Source organism: Rhinatrema bivittatum, chromosome 5 (assembly GCF_901001135.1).
Source record: "Rhinatrema bivittatum chromosome 5, aRhiBiv1.1, whole genome shotgun sequence".
Classification (NCBI taxonomy): Eukaryota; Metazoa; Chordata; class Amphibia; order Gymnophiona; family Rhinatrematidae; genus Rhinatrema; species Rhinatrema bivittatum.
Window position 1 is genome coordinate 384,585,601 of NC_042619.1, and position 20,131 is coordinate 384,605,731.

A 20,131-nucleotide genomic window follows, 5' to 3' on the forward strand; every position below is an offset into this window, starting at 1 on the left:
GAGAACAGGGCAAGAAGAAATAATCTTAAATTTCTGGGGTTCCCGGAAGAGATTATGGAAAGTGAGCTGCAGTCTGTAATTGAAATGTGGTTACCAGGTGCTCTAAATTTGGATAATTTGGCGGGGAAGCTCGTTATTGAAAGAGCCCATAGACTGGGGCCCAGAAGGGACACTGATACTCGCCCTCGCCTTGTTATTGCTAGATTTATGAACTGGGCACAAAGATCTGCCATATTAACAGCGTTTCGGAAGAAGAGAGACCTCAGATATAAGGAGCATAAAATTGTGCTTTTTCAGGACTTTTCAGTGGCGGTGGCAGCTAAACGGCGGATGTTTGGCCCTATCTGCAATGATTTTTATAACAGCAACATCCGCTTTGCGCTGCAATTTCCAGCCCTACTAAAAGTATGGCGGGATGGCAAAGTGCACTCATTTGATACACCAAATAAGGCAAAAGATTGGCTTCAGAACACGAGAGGTGTGCAGTAGAGCCCTGCAGTAGAAGATCGTGTGGACCTGTTTTTCTTTTTTTTCTGGTCAGAGACAGTGTGTTTGCTAGACAAGATCTTTCTACAGAAGGGATATGAGGAGCCCTGAAGAACTGTGGAAATGGGCGGGGCTGCTTATGACCCCAGGCTCAGCCATAAAGCTTACAAGTTTCCTGTTGACTTTGGTTATGTTCTGGTTGGACCTGCTGGCCCGTAAGGGCAAATTGTGATGGGAGCTGCGGGGCTCTGTGATACGATGGATGGGGAGATCATTGGGAGATATTTTACAGTACGCCCGAGGCGAACTGCCCCGAACCTTTGGACAGTGTCAGATTGGAACTGCATGGCTGCACTCTGGACTTGGACGATTGATACGGTTTGCAGCAGCTGGCGGACACTCTTTGGGCTATGCGCTGACCAGGGTTGGTCCCTATCTTATGGCCTGGGAGCCTGCTCGGCTGCCTGGGACCTACCAGCGGGTCACAAGTTTATAAAGTACAAGTGTTGTTGGTATACGCGCCGTTTGTCACATGTTTTCTTATGTGTTTGCTGTTTTGGAAGTAGAGTTTGGGGATTAGAGAGGTGTATGAGGGGGTCCACACCTGGACGCATTATAAGCGGTCCTCTTGCCCACATATGTGGGCCGTTCTATTGGTGATTTTGCTTCTGGGAGGGAAGTATAGGGGGAGGGGAGGGGGGGGGGGCGGGGGGCCCACAGGGGGAGGAGTGGAATTGTGGGGGGGGGGAAGACACATTATACTATGGGAGGAGATGGCTGTCGCGATATAGACGTGCAACTGAGATGGGGGGCGGTTCAGGCTGGGAAACTGCTCGCCGGATTAGAGAACTTCAGGTTAGGATGGTATGAGACGGAATTCAATACAGGATAGGTCAGACGAGATATATCTCTTGGAACGTGGGTGGCATTAGTACCCCGGTTAAGAGACAAAAAATACTGAGCGCTCTCCAAAGGCAAAAGGTGGGAATAGCGGCCCTACAAGAAACGCATTTGTCTATGGCGGAAAGCTTGAAATTAAAAAAACAATGGGTGGGACAATGCTATGCCACGCCAGCGGTGGGAAGGAAGGCGGGGGTAGTGATACTAATTCATAAGAATATAAAGTTTGAATTAATCCGACAAATCTCTGATGACCAAGGAAGACTTCTCGTTTTGATTGCAAAAGTGAATGGCATGGAGGTTACGTTGTGCAATTTGTACGCCCCAAATGCATATACCCACACTTTCTTTCAAGAGGTGGTGAGCAGGCTGGTGGGGAATTTGCAGGGCCCATTAGTGCTCTTAGGGGACTTTAACTGTGTCAAAGATCCCCTGGTCGATAGGTCCCATAGGGCTCCTTCTCAGCCAACTATGAAAGGAAAGGGAGTTGCATACTTGTGTGAGGAGCTTCAGCTTCTGGATATTTGGCGCACACTAAATCCGACTGAAAGAGACTATACACACGTCTCCAAGGCACATGCGACTATGTCCAGAATTGACTATATCCTGGTCTCGAATAGTCTGCTCTCCAAAATTGGGCGTGTCAAGATAGGGCCCATAGAAATCTCGGACCATGCGATCATCTGGGTGGATGTCGGTGATAGGGCAGGGATGGCTCAGGCTCATCAGTGGAAATTCCCGAGTCACTTATATGGGGACTCCAAGTTTCAGGATTTCCTATTAAGTAAATGGGACGAGTTTGCTAAAAACAATGAGGCGCATAAAACAGACCCTTGGTTGTACTGGGAAACTAGTAAGGCAGTTATGAGGGGTGAGATACTGTCATATACCATAGCAAGATCAAAAGCACTGGTTAAAAGTATACTGCACTTGGAAAGTCAATTAAGCCAGGCCAAACAGGCATTGGCTCGCCAGAAATCTGCCCAGGCCCAAGTACATTACAATGATATCTTACGATCGCTTAACACTCTATTACACGAGAGGGCCCAGAGGGGGTTGCAACGGGGTGCACATACCTTTTTCAGATTTGGCAATAAATCCGGTAAGGTCCTGGCGAACATGGTCCGTCTAGCTAGAAGTAGCACTATGATTGATAAACTTCGACAAGCTGATGGCACCCCACTGGTAACGGGGGAGGAGATATGTGCCGAATTTCGGTCATTTTATGAGAAGCTCTATACAGAGGATAGGATAGGGGGCAGAACTCACGAGGATGAGTTTTTTACAGGACTGCATATACCACGGATTACGGCACAACAATTGGAATATCTGAATAAGCCTATCCAATTAGAAGAACTGCGAGGGGCCATATTGGCTAGTAAAGCCAGCAAGGCCCCGGGGCCAGACGGGCTAACTGCCGAGTATTATAAAAGTCTACATGCCCGGGCGGGGGAAGATCTTTTAGCCTTCTATAGAGAAGCACAAGGGAGAGGTACCTTCCCGGTGGATACCACCAGGGCATACATTACGGTTTTGGAGAAACCGGGAAAGGACTTATCCAGGCCAGCGGCGTATAGACCGATTTCTCTCTTAAATTTTGAGGCTAAACTATTTGCCAAAATTATGGCTGATAGGCTGAGTGGGGTTTTCCCGGACCTTATCACACCCAATCAAGTAGGTTTCGTAAAAGGGAGAGCAATTAGTACCAATATTACAAAATTAATAGTAGCGATGGAAGAATGCAAAAAACAGGATATAGAGGCCGTCATAGTGGGCTTTGATTCGGAAAAGGCATTCGATAGGGTTTCTTGGGATTATCTATTCTCCGTCCTAAATAGATATGTGTTTGCAGGGGAGATAGTGCAAGCCATTCGGATGCTCTACCAAGCCCCAAAGTCCGCAATCCGAGCCAATGGACAGGTTTCGGAAGATTTTCAGTTATATAGGGGTACAAGGCAGGGGTGCCCGCTGTCTCCCTTGCTATATATTCTATCCATAGATCCCTTGTTGCGGAAGATTGAAGCGGACCCGCAAATCTTAGGCTTTACATGGGGGAGGCAGGAATTTAAAGTTTCCGCCTTTGCGGATGATGTCCTTGTTTTCCTGACGAATCCGCAAAGCTCGCTGGAGAGGGTCTTAGCCCACCAACATTTGTTCGGGGCGTTTGCCGGGCTCAAAATAAATGTTGAGAAATCGGAGGCGATGGACCTAGGCAGCAACATTCGGCATAATTGGGTGGGGGATTTCCGCTTGCGCTGGGCGGACAAAACCATGAGATACTTAGGAATTCTTCTTACTAGAGATACTACTAAACTTCATGAAGTGAATATAAACCCCCTACTCCAAAATATGTCTAAAAAACTTAAAACGTGGGGCACATTACCACTATCCCTGAAGGGGAAAATAGCATTACTCAAAATGCTAGAATTACCACGGTGGTTGTATGTATTACAACAAGTCCCCTTGTGGTTAAAGAAGACAGAGATCGATCGGGTGAATCGAATGATCCGCACGTACCTATGGGGAGGGCGTAAATCTAGACTGTCCTTAAGGACATTGCAGCTGACTCGAGATCAAGGAGGGCTAGCCTGTCCCAACTGGAGGGAATATAACTTGGCCTGTGTACTGCGCCACGTACAGGACTGATTGGAAAATACAGGGAAATATACGCCCAGACGGTTTTTACTGGGTTGGCTACATCCATATAGTCCGGAAATGCTGATACAAATCCCGGGGGCGCAAGTGCCCGCATCTTATAATAGTCACATGATTATCAGCGTGGGGAGGAAGGCCTGGAGATATCTTTGTCTTCAAAAATTATCCTTAGGAGGCATTAGCACGCCATACATAACCTTATGGGGCAACCCTATGTTCCCCAGTGGCTTGATGGGACTGGTGTTCCACAGGTGGTGTACAAAAGGGGTACAGAACATCTATCAGCTCTTTGCGCCGGGTACAGGGATTATGTGGTCGTTTCAGGAGTTGCAGGCTGCATATGAGCTCCCAAAACAGGATTTCTTTGCTTTTCTGCAAGTTAGGCATTATGTGCATGCACTTTTGGGAGCTTACAAGCTGGACGCCAGGTGGGATACTTTGAGAGCTTTCTTTGGGCCGAGAGCCAAGACAGGACATTCCTGCTCTTCGTTATCCCACGCCTTACGGGAAATTCCGGTTCGGACGGCCAAATTGGAGATACAAAATAAATGGGTGAGAATGGCGAATGTGTATCTGGCTCTCAATGACATAGGGGAAATTTTAGAAAAAAGTGCTAAGGTGTCAGAAAATGTTCTTCTTCAAGAAATTGGTTTTAAGGTCCTGCACGGCATGTATGTCTCACAGGCTCAAAGATATGCCGCGAGATTATGTGATTCTGCAGTATGTATTAAATGCCAGGGGGAACGGAGTACCTTTGTACATGGTATGTGGGAATGCCCTCAAATTATGATGTTTTGGAAGGAAGTGCTGCAGAATCTAGAGACGATTCTTCACATTTCCATTCCTAGGGATATTAGGGTATGTCTGTTTCGCCTTCCTAACACCCTTACCTTACAGGACTTGCCGGATGGGGATTGGACATTCCTGGAAAAGGCCCTGCTAATTGCACTCCAGACCATTCTGTCACAGTGGATTTCACAGGATCGACCCACACGAGGACATTGGCATTCGCGGCTGATAGCCTTACTGCAACACGAATTCTGGACAGCGCAGTACCAATCCCCTGCTAAGCAGGCTAACTGTATGGCAATTTGGAACAGACTGTGGTGGACTCTCACAGATGCCAGACGGGACCTTATACTAACCGTCACGGGCTATAAGTACAGGAGTTCCGGAGAGGGTCGAAAGCCGCAGGCTGTGAATTTAGGGATGCAGTAATGTTTGGGATAGTGGAGGTGATTTTATGCTATTGGGGAGCCGTACGAGCTTCTTGATAGGGAGAAATTGGACAGCGCCACGCCTAGGGTTCTGTACGGCTGTTTCCATGCCTACTGGATACACTATATCAGTTGTCTCGTGTATGATGTGTCTGGGATGGGGAGTGAATGGGGGGGGGGATGGGGGGGTAAGGGGGGTGGATATGATTTCAGTGTGAAGTGTTAGATACGATGCAGTATTGTTAACTTGGAAACTGTTTAAAAATTTAATAAAGAAAGTTTCAAAAAAAAAAAAAAAAAACATTCTTATCAACCATTTAACAGTAAAATAATCATAGCACAAACGTGCTGCTGAAAATCCCACGTAAGTTAGCCAGATAAAATCTTACTTAGGCAGCTAAGTGTATTTCTGCCCACAAAGGGGTAGATTTTATAAAAGTACGCTGGATTTTAATAGATACGCGCGTAGCCGCACGTATCCTTTAAAATCCGGGGTCGGCGCGCGCAAAGCTGCCCAAAATCGGCAGCCTGCGCGCGCCGAGCCGCCCAGCCTGCCTCCGTTTTCGGAGCGGCTTTGGAGGGAACTTTCCTTCCACACCCCCGCACCTTCCCCTCCCTTCCCCTACCTAACCCCTCCCCCCCCCCAGCCCTATCTAAAACCCCACTACCTTTGTTGTACAACTTACGCCTGTCCGACGCTTTCAAAATAGCAATTTGTGCATCAGTTTCCAAACTCCAAACTTCCCCTAAACCGCCCTTTATTTCCTGTTCACACTTATATGTGGTACTGCAAGTACGTGCATTTTCTCATCATTTATAAAGTAGCTTATGTACAGGCACATGCTACTTTTGTGCATATATGCTAATTTTACATGTACAGCCCCCTCATAACTCTTTGAAATTTACCTCCACTGAGAACAGTGGTAGAACTGTCTAAACATACTAAAATGTATAGGTAATGTCAGGGACATATGTATCAACATTTAACATCGTATAAATTGCTCTGCACCCCAACAGACTGGGGCTAAAGTGCTAGAGACATTTATTAAGCAAGACAAATAGATGAGGCTGGTGTTGTTTAATGCCACTGCTGAATAACCCCAGAATGGTAAGAGTTTGCCTTGCACCTTCATTGCACTATGTATAAAAAGGCAGGCAACTACCTAATAAATATGAAACCTCTGTCTGGTCACCTCTTGGGCATAGGGTCACATGAGGAGGGTCATGGATCATGCAAGGCCCTGTTGTGTTCTTGGTTTCCTAGTATTCTCCTGCTTCATGCTCTGTTCCATCTTCTTGTTTCTTATTTGTATCAGAGAGCTACCTCTGTTTCTCATGCTTCACCAGTCACCAATAACAGAGAGCTCAACCCGAGGGGAAGGTGGTTGGCATAGATGGAAGACCTTTTACTGTCAGCTGCCTGGATTTACCTTTCCAGACATTAGGCCATTCATGCCTGAGGCAACCTAGACAATTGATGTCAAATCAACTCTGGCCAATATGGACTCACCAAGGTGGATGCATGTGTGGTAGTCCAGAGTAAGCTCCTAGGAAAGCTGAACCAATGCTTGGTAAGCCTGCAGGAACAATTTAATATGCTTGCCCAGAATCTCCATCCTGGGGCCTCTAGATCACAGAAAGCTTCTCTGCCTGCTCCTACGCCTCCTGCAGCTGTGAAGCATGAGCTTAAGCAGTCCCAAATAGAAAACCCACCTGCAATACACTGGAGATACAAAATCCTGTGGCTTTCTGAATCAGTGCTCATAGTATTTTCCCTGCAAGCCTCCTGTTTTCCTGACCATAAATCAAGAGTGGCAAACATAATATTGCTATTGACTAGGCAGGTTACCCCACTTTGGGAAAAACGGGACCCCTTTATTTTGGACTGTAATGCTTTTGTCACAGGGTTTAAATGCAATTTGTATAACCCAAGACACTTGATTTAAGCCTCTTCCTCCGTTCTCCACATGAAGGAATCCCTTCCACTGGGCAGTATGCTGTGGAATTCTTTACAGTCATGGCAGAGATGGGCTGCCTTGCGGCCTTCTGAAATGGATTAGTGGATCGGATCAAGAATGAGCTGATCTGCTGGGAATTGCTTTTAGAGTTGGATTCCTTAATCCTCTTCATTCTGTGTTCAGACACCTATATCCGAGAATGTCAGTTGGAGCTCCAGCCTTCTTCTAGGAACCATATAACCCATGCAATCCCCTGGACCAACTCTGAGACACTCACTTTCCCAAATGGAGAAAGATAGCAAGAGGCAACTGGGGCTTTCCTTCTATTGTGTTTGCTTGGATGTTCATTTAGAAATTGTCCTCGTAAACCCAGGTCTGTTGAACATTCATCACCAACATTACAGGACCAGATTCCTTTGCACCTTGTTGATGTATCTCTTAATCATGTGGCCCGGCATCTCTCAGTCTGCTTGTGTTGGACATCCGGATCAGTGGATACCCTCCCCGACTCCGGAGCAATGGACAATTTCATTAGGTTGGATTTTGTCTGTCTGCACAGAATTCTTATTTGACCCAATCCTGTGTCATCTTGATCCAGCCAAGCCTTTCATCTTACAAGTGGATGCTCCTGAGGTTGGCATAGGTACAGTCTTGTCACAAAGACCAGATCCAGATTCTGGATACCTGTTTGTTGTTACCTTTCTTGAAAGTTATTTCCTCGGAGCACAACTATGAATCAGGAAACCGATAACTCCTTGTCATTAAACGGGCTTTGGAAGAGTGGAGACACATGCTGGAAAGAACCACCTTTCTGATCATAAGCCCTTATGGATCATAAAACTTTATATTGTGGCTGCCAAATGTCTGAACCCCCAGTCAGCTTAACGATTCATGTTCTTCGCCCTTTTTCATTGTCATCTCCTGTCCTCCTGACTTGAAGAATGTTAAGACCCCATTATACAGCCCCATTATACAGCCTCCAGGATTGTTGCAAGCACCTGTTGAAAATCCACCTGAATCTTCAATCCAGGAATCTCCTACAGAGGTTTCCATCAGGCAAACTTTCATTCCAGACACTTGCTGTCCAGATGTTCACAAATGGGGGTATGATTCCAAAGTCTCTGAACACTCAGGAATAAAGAAAACTTTTGAACTCATTTCCAGGGCTTTCTGGGGGGCCTCCCCTGCATAATTTACATATTGACTTGTCCAATATGTGCTAGAAACAAGGTCCAAACCTGTTGGCGACTCGAACCTGATTCCTTTTGCATCGTTCACTCATCTCTCTGCTGACTTCATCACAAACTTTATGCTTTTCACTAATTATTCAGCTATCTTAATGATAGTGGACCATTTTTCCTGAAAAATGCACTTTATCCCTGTTTCTAAGCTATCTTTGGCCCCATCAACCGGCCATCATCTCTGTTTGTAAGGTGGCCCATTTACATGGAATTCTGTCTGCTATTGTTTTAAATCAAAGTCCACAATTTGTTGCCAGATACTGGAGGACCATTTGTAAAGATTTGTTATGACTCTGTGCTTACCTCCGCAGCACAGGAGCCGCTGAGCTTCGCGGCAGGGACCATGGACTTTAATCTTCAGCGCGGCATGGAGTTGTGCCTATCGGGACCCTCTTGCAGCAGGGAGTGCCACTGACGCCCTCTTCAGATGTGAACACTAGTTTCAGATCGATAATAAGGTCTGATGGTCTTCCAAGAATGTACATCTAAGGATTCCCTTTGTTAAACTCAGCCCCAAGTGCATAGGGCCATATTTATTTATTTATTTGCTTATTTATTAATTTTACAATTTCTATTCTGCCTATACAGGAACCCTTACTAAGTGGATTACAAGCAAAATTCCATTAATGAGAAAATCAATCCAGTAACCATGCACCTTCAGCTTCCCAACTCTCTTAAGATACCATCATCATTCCACATTTTCTTGTTGAAGCTAGCTAAACCAGATCCTTTTAAAATGCAAGGAATGCCCCCGGATTGATGGCTAGCCTGAATTTGATGATGAGGATATTTTGGACTCTAAAATGTGCCATAAGAAATTGCCATGCTGGGTCAGACCAAGGGTCCATCAAGCCCAGCATCCTGTTTCCAACAGAGGACAAACCAGGGCACAAGAACCTGACAATTACCCATGCTACTGATGCAATTAATAGCAGTGATGGCTATTCCCTAAAAGAGTAGAGTACTTGGTCCACTGGAAAGAGTATGACCCTGAAGAAAGATCTTGGGTTGATACATCTGACCTCCAGGTACCTCATCTTTTGAATACATTTCTTGCAAGGCCACACAAGGGGCCCATCCAGAGACCATCTCTGTTGCTGATTTTACCTATTGCCTGCTTCTCGTGCCTCACAAGCCACATGTACCTGAGGGCTTAACCCGAGAGAAAGGTGGTTGGCATTAGCAGAAGACTTTTTACCATCAGCTGCCTGGATTTGCCTCTCCAGATTTTAGGCCATTAGTTTCTGGGGCAGTCTAAAGACAATTGACATCATGTTTCTGTTCCTTTTTGACTCTCCATCTCTCCATCTCTCTGTAATCTCTGGCTGATTTGCTGGCTCAGTCTTTGTGGATTTTTTCAGGCAGTATGTCTCTCCGCGAGCACCTCCCAAATACACTCATACATTCCTACTGAAGAATCCCCTTCTATCTTGGGCCTCTTGCAGTTTCTGATTTTCCTCAGGAACACCTCTTCAGACCCCTTCTATCTTGGGCCTCTTGCAGTCTCTGATTTTCCTCAGGAACACCTCTTCAGAATGTTCTCTGAACTCCTAGGTCTTTTCCCTTCCTGGAGTCCTACATCTGAGCAGGCCTGGCTCACCTTTCTCTCAGGTCCCAGCCACCTTTTGGAGCAGGAACACACTCCTGTGGGATAGGCCCATTGCCACTATTCTGTGAAGAGATGGCACCCAAACAGAGCTCTAAATCTTGACTCCTCTGTACTCCCTTTCATTGCATAGATGCAGACAGAGATTGTGAGCACGCTTACAATCCTTCTCAATGGGGAGTGGTGTACTTTCTTTTCACACTGACAATACACATTACTTTTAGAGCAAGATACTAATGAGACTTCTTACATATCCTAAGGGCACTCAAATCAGCTGAAGTCACTAATACCATGCAAGCTAAGGGACACCCTGTTATCTCTGCAGAAACAGAAAATGGGCATTATAGTCATAAAATCATGCCTAATGGTCTATTTGTAGGAACATGCACTGGTTGGAATCTTGCTCTATACTGGAAAATCACTGCCATAGGAAACTGAGAACTTGGATGCCCTACCCTTGAGTGATTTTGCTAAGTTAGAAAAATGTTTTTCCCTGCATAGAAATAGCTCTCACAAGCTCTCTGAATTCATTTGATGAACCGTCCTAGCTCTTTTGTCCTGTACACTAAAACCAGTTTCGCCATCACTCTCCTCTCTGATGATGTGCGACGGGCGCTATTTATTGTCCCTGTCTCTGACAGTTCACTTTTAGAATTAGCCTTGAATGGTGCATAGCCTCATTTTTTCCAGCTCTAGATGATATATTAAATTAATCTGGTGCTAAAATATTAAGCATGGGGGCAATACAGCACTAAATTGTATTAAGTTTAAAGCTGCATTATACTCTCTTATTATATGAGCCCCACATTCTAGATAGTCTAACGCTATATTCAGAAAAGGATATGATTCACAGTGACATCATAACAAGGTATCATAGAAAACCTTGCATATATCAGTTTCAAGTTGTAAGGGCAATTTATTGCAGCAATAAGGTGGCAGAAATAGTGGACTTTCAAACAAAGCTGTTTCATTGCATAATCACAAAAGAGGTACAGTTGTTTTGAATTTCAAAAGCACGAGCATACTTCACAATGTGGCTGCAAGTAATTCGGAGATTTTCAAAACCTGAAATTTAGCTGATCTCCCTGGCTCCACTATACTCAGAGATCTAAGACTATTATCGCAATTGAGCAAAACAAATGTTCAAGGGAGTTTTCGAGTTGCACACTTAGCTTACCCGTTTTAGAAATGTTTTAATCAAAGCAGGCACATTTTCTAGTAAACCTGCATATTTGTCTGATGGGGAAGCAACATAGTGAAGGAATGGCTGAATTATGCACACAATAACCAAATACTTGAACATCTGTTTTGGCCACTTTTTGAAAGAGTCTCTAGTTCAAAAGCACAAGTATTCCCTACACTAAATCCATCCCTTAACCCATTAATCTTGCCGTGCATTAGTTTAATATTGTTGGTTATAGAAGTCTAAGTAAAAACGCTATCAAAATATTTGTCTGGACATTTTCTCGCTCATTAAACTGTAATATATAAAATAGCTGTAATTTTTTCCCCGGCAAGTAGAAGGAAAACCCACCACCTGGCTTCACAGCACACACACTGGCACCTTTATTCCTGAGCACAGGCTGTGATCTGATATGTTTCATGCAAAAATAACTATTTTTAATTAATATATAAATCTATATATAATTCTTAGTTGTAATATTTTGTTAAGCAAACGTGATTAAGGTGCTGAAGCACAGTCAGCTTCTGTGTACGGCTGGACAGCAGCACCAGGGCATAAGTGCACTCCGTTGACTTTCTCCCCTTGGGCTGGTGTATACAGTGCACTCCCTTCTTTTTAGAGTGTCTACAGTAAACACTAGAGCTGCTAACTGGTCTCGCCCCTGTCACCACCCAAAGATCCAGATTGCTGAGCAAGCAGCCCCGGATTTGTTTCTTTCCATAGGATGAAAAGCACCCAGCCCGTCTCCGCACTGTCCCCATTTTGTATAAAAAAGGCACACTCCCTGGATAAATTCTGCAACTGCTTTCTGAATCTTTGCTCAAAGCTGTACAGCTGTAAATGATCTCACTTATAAGATGTAAAGATAGATAGATAGATAGATTCCAATAAAATGGCTGAACTCCAACATAGTCTACAAGCAGGAAGAGATTCATGCAACTATGAGCCTTTTGGTCTCTTTACATGTTGGGAGGCTGAGGTATCATGTCAGTGCTAGGCAAATGTAGCCTAGTATAGTGCTGGCATGAATAATTTAGTGCCAGAGAAATGTATCTTCTGATGCTAAAGTAATGGGGGTCAATGTAATTCAGACACTGATACTAAATGAGAGGGGGGGGGGGGGGATTTTTTGTTTTACCAGACAAGCACTAATTAGAAAGTAAATCTCAGGATGTAGAGAAAGCAAATGGAAAGCTATCGGCATGTGTGTAAATTTATTTTTAAAAGCAATACAAAGTCAAGATAAACAATTGAGTACCCTTTGCTTTTTTTTAAGATTTTATGTTTGGAAACAGACAAACAAAATAGATGGCAAAATACACCATTTAATAAGACACAGAAAAAAAAATGAAATCTTTATTTCACTAGCTAGCTATAACCTTCATTTCATAAAGTCATCTTTGCTAAGATTATCCATGCAACCTTCACAGCAAAGTTGGATTATTGTAATGTGCTGTTGATGGGGGCTCCCAAAATTCAGAGGTCAATATTCAGAGCCAGCTAAGTATGTTAGCCAGGTAAGACTTATCTGGCTGACTTACATGGGATATTCATCAAGCATGTCTACTATATTTGCCGCTACTTAGCCGGCTATCTGACTGTTTATTTCTGCTAGGTGTATTTTCATTATTTAGTTTGTATTGATTGATTTGCTTTGCTATTTTATTTCTATGTGATATTATGAATTGCATTTTTTATTGGGTGTATTATATTGGCATGGTAAGCCAGTCTGAGTTTGTTCTAAAAAGGATGGTCTATAAGAAGAAAAAATGAAAGTGGCTTAAGATGTTCTTTTTGTTGGAGATGAAGTTATACTCTGTATATTTCTGCTTCATATAACTAACTTCAAATACCTACCCATTCTCCACACAGTATTTCGAGTACGTGCATACATACAATACAAATAATTATGACTGCATGATATACCATATTCCATATATTACTTTCATTATCCACCTTCATTTTTATAGCTCTACTTCTTAATTAAAAGAATCTCCTCAGATTTCATCTATAGCCCCCTTTTGTGTTGACTCCATCACAATATAAAATAGCCATTTAATAATGATGTAATACTAGAAGTCATGAATGGATTTTTATGGGAGGGGGCTATGATGTCAATGTTTAATATTTCTTTAAAAGGCACAGCAGAGTACTGAAAGCTCAGAATTACTTGAGAGGACAAAGAAATTTGAAGAGATTTTGAAGGTTTATGCATAAAATGAAGCATGCCTGCTAGGATGTTCAGCATGGGCTAAATAGCGTCCTAAGCAACAATAGTTTAGCATGTGCACTAAACCGGAGTCAGAAGATGTTAGCATGTTGTTCATGCTAATATTAGTGTGCATGTGCTTGAAAATGAGATCTTGGCATCTGCATGGAAAACAGAATGGTATTCTCCTTCATGTGCTGCTTACTTTGTGCTTGCTAACACCAAAGTGTTTAACACCAGCTACAGAGCAGACGTTAAATCTTTACCATGTAAATTAAGGCCTAAAACCTGCATCTAGAAATCCACCTTACTGACCAGACAGAAGTGAAAGGGCTGAGTACCAGGAGGAATTTCCTCTCCCAACACTAAAAAAAAACCTCATCCTCCAATGACAAATGAAACCCAATGGCCTTGAGCACTATTTGATCCCCCCCATCAGCACCCTTTGATCACATCTTCTGATCCTCCTCGTCAGCACCATCAACCCCCACCGATAGCCATCAATCTCCCCCCTCCTCCATTGATAGCCATAGGATAACCCCCCCTCCCTTGAAAGCCATCACTCTAATCCCTGAGGAAGACCAATCCCCTGGGCCCTCTCTGGCTTTCCCCTGACTCCCTTCCCACTTCACCAGAATGATAGCTTAACCATTCAGGAGGGTCATCAAAGGCCTCCTGCTTGATCACTGCAATGGCTGAATGGCTAGGTGGTGCTTCACCTATCACATGACAGAAACGTGATATCGGTAGAAGAGCTTTCTCATGTCTCAAATACCCATAAGTACAAGATTACCTATGTAATGGTAAACCCAAAGGGATGGGAGGGGAGGGGTGGGACTTGCCTCAAGTTTTGGGGGTAATTGGAAGGGCCTTGTGTGTGTGTGTGAGAGGGGGGCCGGATCATCCTTGGAGGGACTGATGGTTATCAGGAGATGATGGTGCTAATGAGGGGGTGAGAGATTGGATGATGTTAATGAGGGACTGGATGGGGCTGACAGATGCTGCTTCACGGGCTTGGAAGCAGCATATTGTCGTCAGGTGCCCTCTCGATCTATGATGCAAACATAACATGCCAACATTGCTCCGTTGGTTAACTACACAAATGATCACAGTGCGACTGAACCTTTTAAGTAATTGTGTACATTGATTGGCTCTTTTTTTATTTTAGTGGTATTTTTGGCACTATTCTTCTCCAAGGCATGGTTACCTTGATAAATTCCCCAATTCAGCTTATTTTAGCTATTCCTCCCTTTTCCTTGCATTACCTATTTGCCATGCCTATTGCTTAATATTCTAATGAAGGGCATGGCAAGCTGGCGCTCTTCTTCTCTTCTTTTGCATTTTCTAAAATTCAAACTTCTTAAAGTGTGAACTTTTTTTAGTGCCTTTTAATACATTGGGGTTTATTTTTTTTTTATAAATACTTAGCACTGGTGCTAAATAAACATTCAATTTACACCCTGTTAGCACTGGAAATAAAGGTCAAATCACACGAGGATGCAATTCACAAGCTAACGGCATCTTTTACAGGTGAACTTTAGTTTGATATTAAAATCAAGGGGCACCAGGCAGAAAGTCTGCATAATCACATGTGTAAATTGAAATTGTACCTGCCTAGCTTTCTTTGTGCTCAGCATTTCCCAGCCCTGGAAAGTAGGAAAAATGTCATCACAAAGGTTTAAAAAAAATATCCCCCACTGTTTTTTGGTTTTTTTTTTTCATATTGGGTTTTCCTATAAAACTGCCCACTTGTCACAATTTTGCAGGCTTTTAGAAATCAATGAGAAAAGCTCTATTTTTCCAACGGATCTCTTTATCTGCATGGCCGAGATACTTCCTACTTAAGCACTTCAGTACTGCTACATAATAATTGGCCAACTGTACTAAGGGGCCTTCCCCATTTTAGGCCTCCCTCCCGGGGGCGGATTTTGGCATGGTCAACTGCCGAGGGCATCGAGTACTGAAGGCACCCAAAAACCAGGAACGCCCACCTGCTCTTTCCTTTCCAGGAGTGAAATCCCTCACCCCCCCCCCCCAGCATTCTGCCTATGGGCACCATAACCCTAGACCCAGTCCTGCTTCCTACCATTCTGTGTCTATGTAGAAAAAAATGCTACGGGCCTGATTTCCAAAAGCATTCGCTTTCTTAAAACTGGGTTCTGCACTTGTAAATGCATGGTCCCTGTGCAAGTGGGGGCTTTTGAAAATTGCTGCAGTATATGTCATTGAATAAAGTGCACGCAACATGGGCAAATGGCTTTTGAAAATGGCTACAAGAGTACGTTACATGTGCATGCATTATTCCTTTCGAAAATTCTCCCGCAAGTGCGTGTGCCCCGTTATTCGTTTTCTGCCTCTGCAATAAGTTGGTCTGGTGCTACGTTTTTCTGGTGGGTACACTGCAGCACTAAATAATGCCGTGATGGTGCTTTTGCAGTCAAGACTGTAAATGAGCCTCATTCATTTTCTGCTATTAGCCCCCCCTCCACTGAGCTTTTGGCTAATGCATAAGTCTTGTTACATTAGCCCTTGTCCCTGTCCTCTCTCAGAGTCCTGCTGCTAATTTATTTGAGGTAACAGGAAAAAAAAAAATATTAAAGAAACTACCTGTTGGAAAGGCATCCTTAATGCTCCCATGTTCACATAGGGAGCCACTCTGCAGGCATCTAGATGACTGGCGTTTCCCAAGATTACACCTACAAGGCAAAGCAAGATTTGTCAGTTTTTAGACAAGGCATTTCTCCAAGGTACCAATCTTCCCATATGACATAGCCCAAGGAGTAGATTAGTGTGCAACCTTGCGGCACCTGGCACCCCACTTACTGAGATACCGGGGGAAAATTCCTCCAGGAGGAGTCTGCAGTACCTACCTTTATGCATTTGATTCTCCTGTTTTCGGCACTTCGCTCTTCTGTTCTGGAACCAGACCTGAAAAAAAAAAAAAAAACCAGAAAAGGTGCTGAGAAAGGAAAGTGTGGAACGTGTGCAAGGGATCCAAGCAACTTTAATCAGCTCTTCGCGTAAAAGAGACAGGAGTGCAATTTGCTCTGCTGCTGACAGGGAAACCGTGCAATAATTGCTTCTGAACTCCACTCGGTGCATGTTTTCAGGTTATTTAGCATTCATGCTATGGATTTAATAAACTTTAGTATTATGTTTTTTTAATTCTGAGGGTGGGGGGGAGGGGTAGGTCCCTAAATAATTATAACACATTTACATGCTATGCTCCTAACAATCTGAAGAAAACAGATTATGTGTCTACAGCTCAGACCTTATACATATAAGGCAAGATTCAGGGTCCAAGACTGTATGGGATGACTGCCCTGCTTGGAAAGAAAGAAAATCCTGTTTTCTACAAACTTGCTAAGCATCTTTGTTAAGGCAACTAACAACTCTTTTTTAACTGTCAAGCCACCTTTGTTTCCATGTGCAGTATGAAATAATCTGAGTATATCTATAAAAAAAAAAATGTTAATGCCAAACTAGCAAATTGATTGCCTTTAGGTTTATCGGCTACCTCCTATGTTTCAAATGCTAATATTCTTAAATTTCTGTTACACGGCTAAAATGTATTCGGGTTGGAGAATGACATTACAGCAACTGAGGAATGTCTCAAAACAAGAATAGAAATAATATAATCCTAGTAATTATAGCCATTATATCAATCTTTTCATTATTTTTCAGATCGGAATAGTACAGCGAGTCTGTTGAGTATAAATGCCTGAAAGAAATATATATATAAAAAAAAATTTCATCCCTCTTAAATCTCTCTCTCTCTCTGTTGGGAAAACATTACTGGAAAAATCTGGAATTCAACAAACACCTTCAACCTTTGATGTCCGTTGCACTTGCCAAGTGATCATACGGTTAATTAATACTAAATGTACTTCCCACATCAAATTTGCCTGCAACCTTTTTTTTTTTTCCAGTTGCCTTAATGATGGTCATTTAGAATGCAGTAATTAGTGCAAAGAAAATCTTCTGAAGGCATTAATTACCCAGGGAAGCAGTACAGAACTGGCCTACTGTACTCTTGTGCCGCTGCTGCTGCTCCACGTTGTGGTGTGTTATTGTCCTGATAGTGCCTGCTAGGTTTGCTCCCTGTCTAAGATCCGTACAGAGCTCGGTACAACTCCATGCCACTATCTCCCCAGCCTAGCCTTAAATCTGCCTACCCACTTAGACTTCGTTTTCTCATGGTACATGGTATATTTCAAAGTTTACTAAAAAAAAAAAAAAAAAAAAAAAAATTATATTTATATTTTCCACACAGACTATAAAGGCTCCCAAATCGTCAAAATTATAAAAGACGAAAAAAGACCAAGAAAAAAAAAATCAATAAATAGTAATCAGATTTTTTCATAAAACAATGTGGTGTTGTACTGCTTTTTTTTTTTTTTGGATCATCATTCAGTAGTTGCAGTCAATCATTGTATGTCTTCATTGTTTTGCATGCATAAAAGGCAGAAGCAAAACAAAAAATAAATAAATAAATGTAAGCAGGCGCTGTACAGAATAAAATTCACCTTTCAAAGTGAAAATATAGTTAGATCTAGGAAATAAAGCGCAGTTTGCCTTCAGCTAACCAAAAATCAGGTTATGAGGAGTAAAAGTGATGGATTAGCCAGTGCGTTAAACGATAATAAATCAGGCTTGGCGTTATTCACAATCAATGCCAATTAGTCATGAATATGCTAAGTAAAGCGCAGTACACTGTTTTAGACAGTTATTTCTTCATTAAGGATCACTCAGTGATTTCTTTCACAAATACTCTAATCTGATTTCCTTTTGATTTCCATTAGAGACAGTGAATAATGACATTTAATTTAGCCCTGCACCATAAACCCAAAGATATTTGTTGTAATTGAATTACTGCCTGCTCCTCACTATGGTTTCATAACTTTCAATTATGACCCTGACAGCTGGGTGGTATGGCTTTCCCGTCCTACACTAAAAATAAAAGGTTAATAAGGACCAGCTACCATTGGAGCTTCAATTTATTTACAGCAAATTCCCCACTCTAAATTGAAACTATATCCTTTAATAACAAGAGACAGACTGTGCAGAGAGAACGGCTATTAAAAAAAAAAATCGCAAAGTGTGTGTGTGTGTGTGTGTACGTACGTATTATATCTAGAGCTGGATAGATAGAAAGATAAATACAGATTGTCTTTAGCAAAAGAGGAGATACAGTGTATCCTACTTCCTCTTTTGTTAAAGAAAATCTTTTTTTCTTTTTTTTCTTTTTTTTACTATTGTCATTTGTCTTATTCACTCTCCAATCAATATCACTTCTTTGGGTGGTGGGGTATTTTTTTGTGTGTGTGGTTTGGGGTTTTTTTTTTTGTCATTTCAGGATCTGCAAGCGATTTAAGAGACAGTTTCCTGCAACTTTTGAGCAGCCTGTTAAGGTGCTGCTCCAGTAATAAAGTACTGCAAGAAAAAGAGTACAGAATTAAATTACCAGTAATTTAATTTTATCGAAACAGTACATCAAGGCCCTGGAAGATATTGCAGAGCGAGAGCCGCCGAACGGGGAGCTGACATAAAAGTTGACGTCCCCTTCAGCGAAAGTTTAATCTTTTCATTAATTTTAGAGCAGGCGGTTAGATCAATCTTCGGTGAGACTGCAGCGCGCTCACCCTGGCAATATCGGGCGCTATTCCCCCCTGGTATCCGGCCCTTCCACTCTAGCAAACGAGACCGGGGACGACAGGGCTGCTCTTTCGATGGGGCAAAAAAAAAAAAAAAAAAAAATTCAAAGTAGCCCTATGCAAACCCTACCCCCCTCTGGCTCGAAAGCAGGCAGCCAGTCGACGCCGTCAGACAGGTACTATTTCGTTTTCTCGCATTATGCAGGAGGTATTCTCCTTCTTAACGAAACTTTTCCGTGATGTATTTGGAAAAATAAATAAAGCCCCCGCTCCCCCCCTGCATTTCTTAGCTGTGTGGATTATTCGTACTCCTGCCTGAAAGCTCTTCTCGTTCGTGTTTGCTCAACACCACGATTTGTTTCTCTGAGAAACAAATCGTAGTGCTGCTGCTGCCCGCAAGCAGCCGTGGCCCCGCACTCCACAGGTTGATCCCATCCTCTCTGTTATTTCTCCTTCCATGCCCTTCCTAATATAGGTTTGGCCTCTTCTCCTCTCGGGCACCCCTGACATCCGGAGAGCAGAACCACGAGGCATGCCTCACGTCAACGCCTCCTGCAAAGGGCGAGCACTTGGAAATCAATACGTGCTCGTTTCTTTATTACATTCTAGCTTAAAGGATTGCTCAAACTCTTGACAGGGCAAGGCAGAGACCAGGTGGCGCAGGCTTACATCTCGGCGAGCGGCCCCGCTGCCAGGCACATCAGCTGGGAACGTTTTACCCCCCCCCCCCCCCCTCGGTTCTTGGTAATCCAGGCAACCTCTCCCCCCACTGCAGTTGGTGCAGGAGGGAGATAACATGGGAGCAACACAAGAGCGTTTGCAAATCTTAATCATCAGCCCTTTTCACAAGCCACCTTGGAATTCACTGAAGCTTTGGTAAAATGTTAGATGGAAAAAGCACCAAACATGGTTTTATTTTTTTATTATTATTATTTTTTTTTTAAATGTATCCCATCTTAATAAATTAAAAAAAAAATAAATAAATCCAAGCTGCTGACCTAAGTCGTATATATATATATTTC

The 20,131-nt window shown here is 43.1% G+C and overlaps 1 protein-coding gene across 1 annotated transcript in view; it reads right to left on the minus strand.

Moving 5' to 3' along the window:
• The window catches only part of LOC115091723 (short stature homeobox protein), a 34,820-nt gene that overhangs the window by 10,455 nt on the left and 4,234 nt on the right, over positions 1 to 20,131 (minus strand). Inside the window, exons 3-4 of the mRNA XM_029601881.1 lie at positions 16,326 to 16,383; positions 16,063 to 16,151 (exon numbers count right to left, since the gene is read on the minus strand). Of these exons, the coding sequence (XP_029457741.1) occupies positions 16,063 to 16,151; positions 16,326 to 16,383 (147 nt within the window). The remainder of the gene's footprint in view (positions 1 to 16,062; positions 16,152 to 16,325; positions 16,384 to 20,131) is intronic.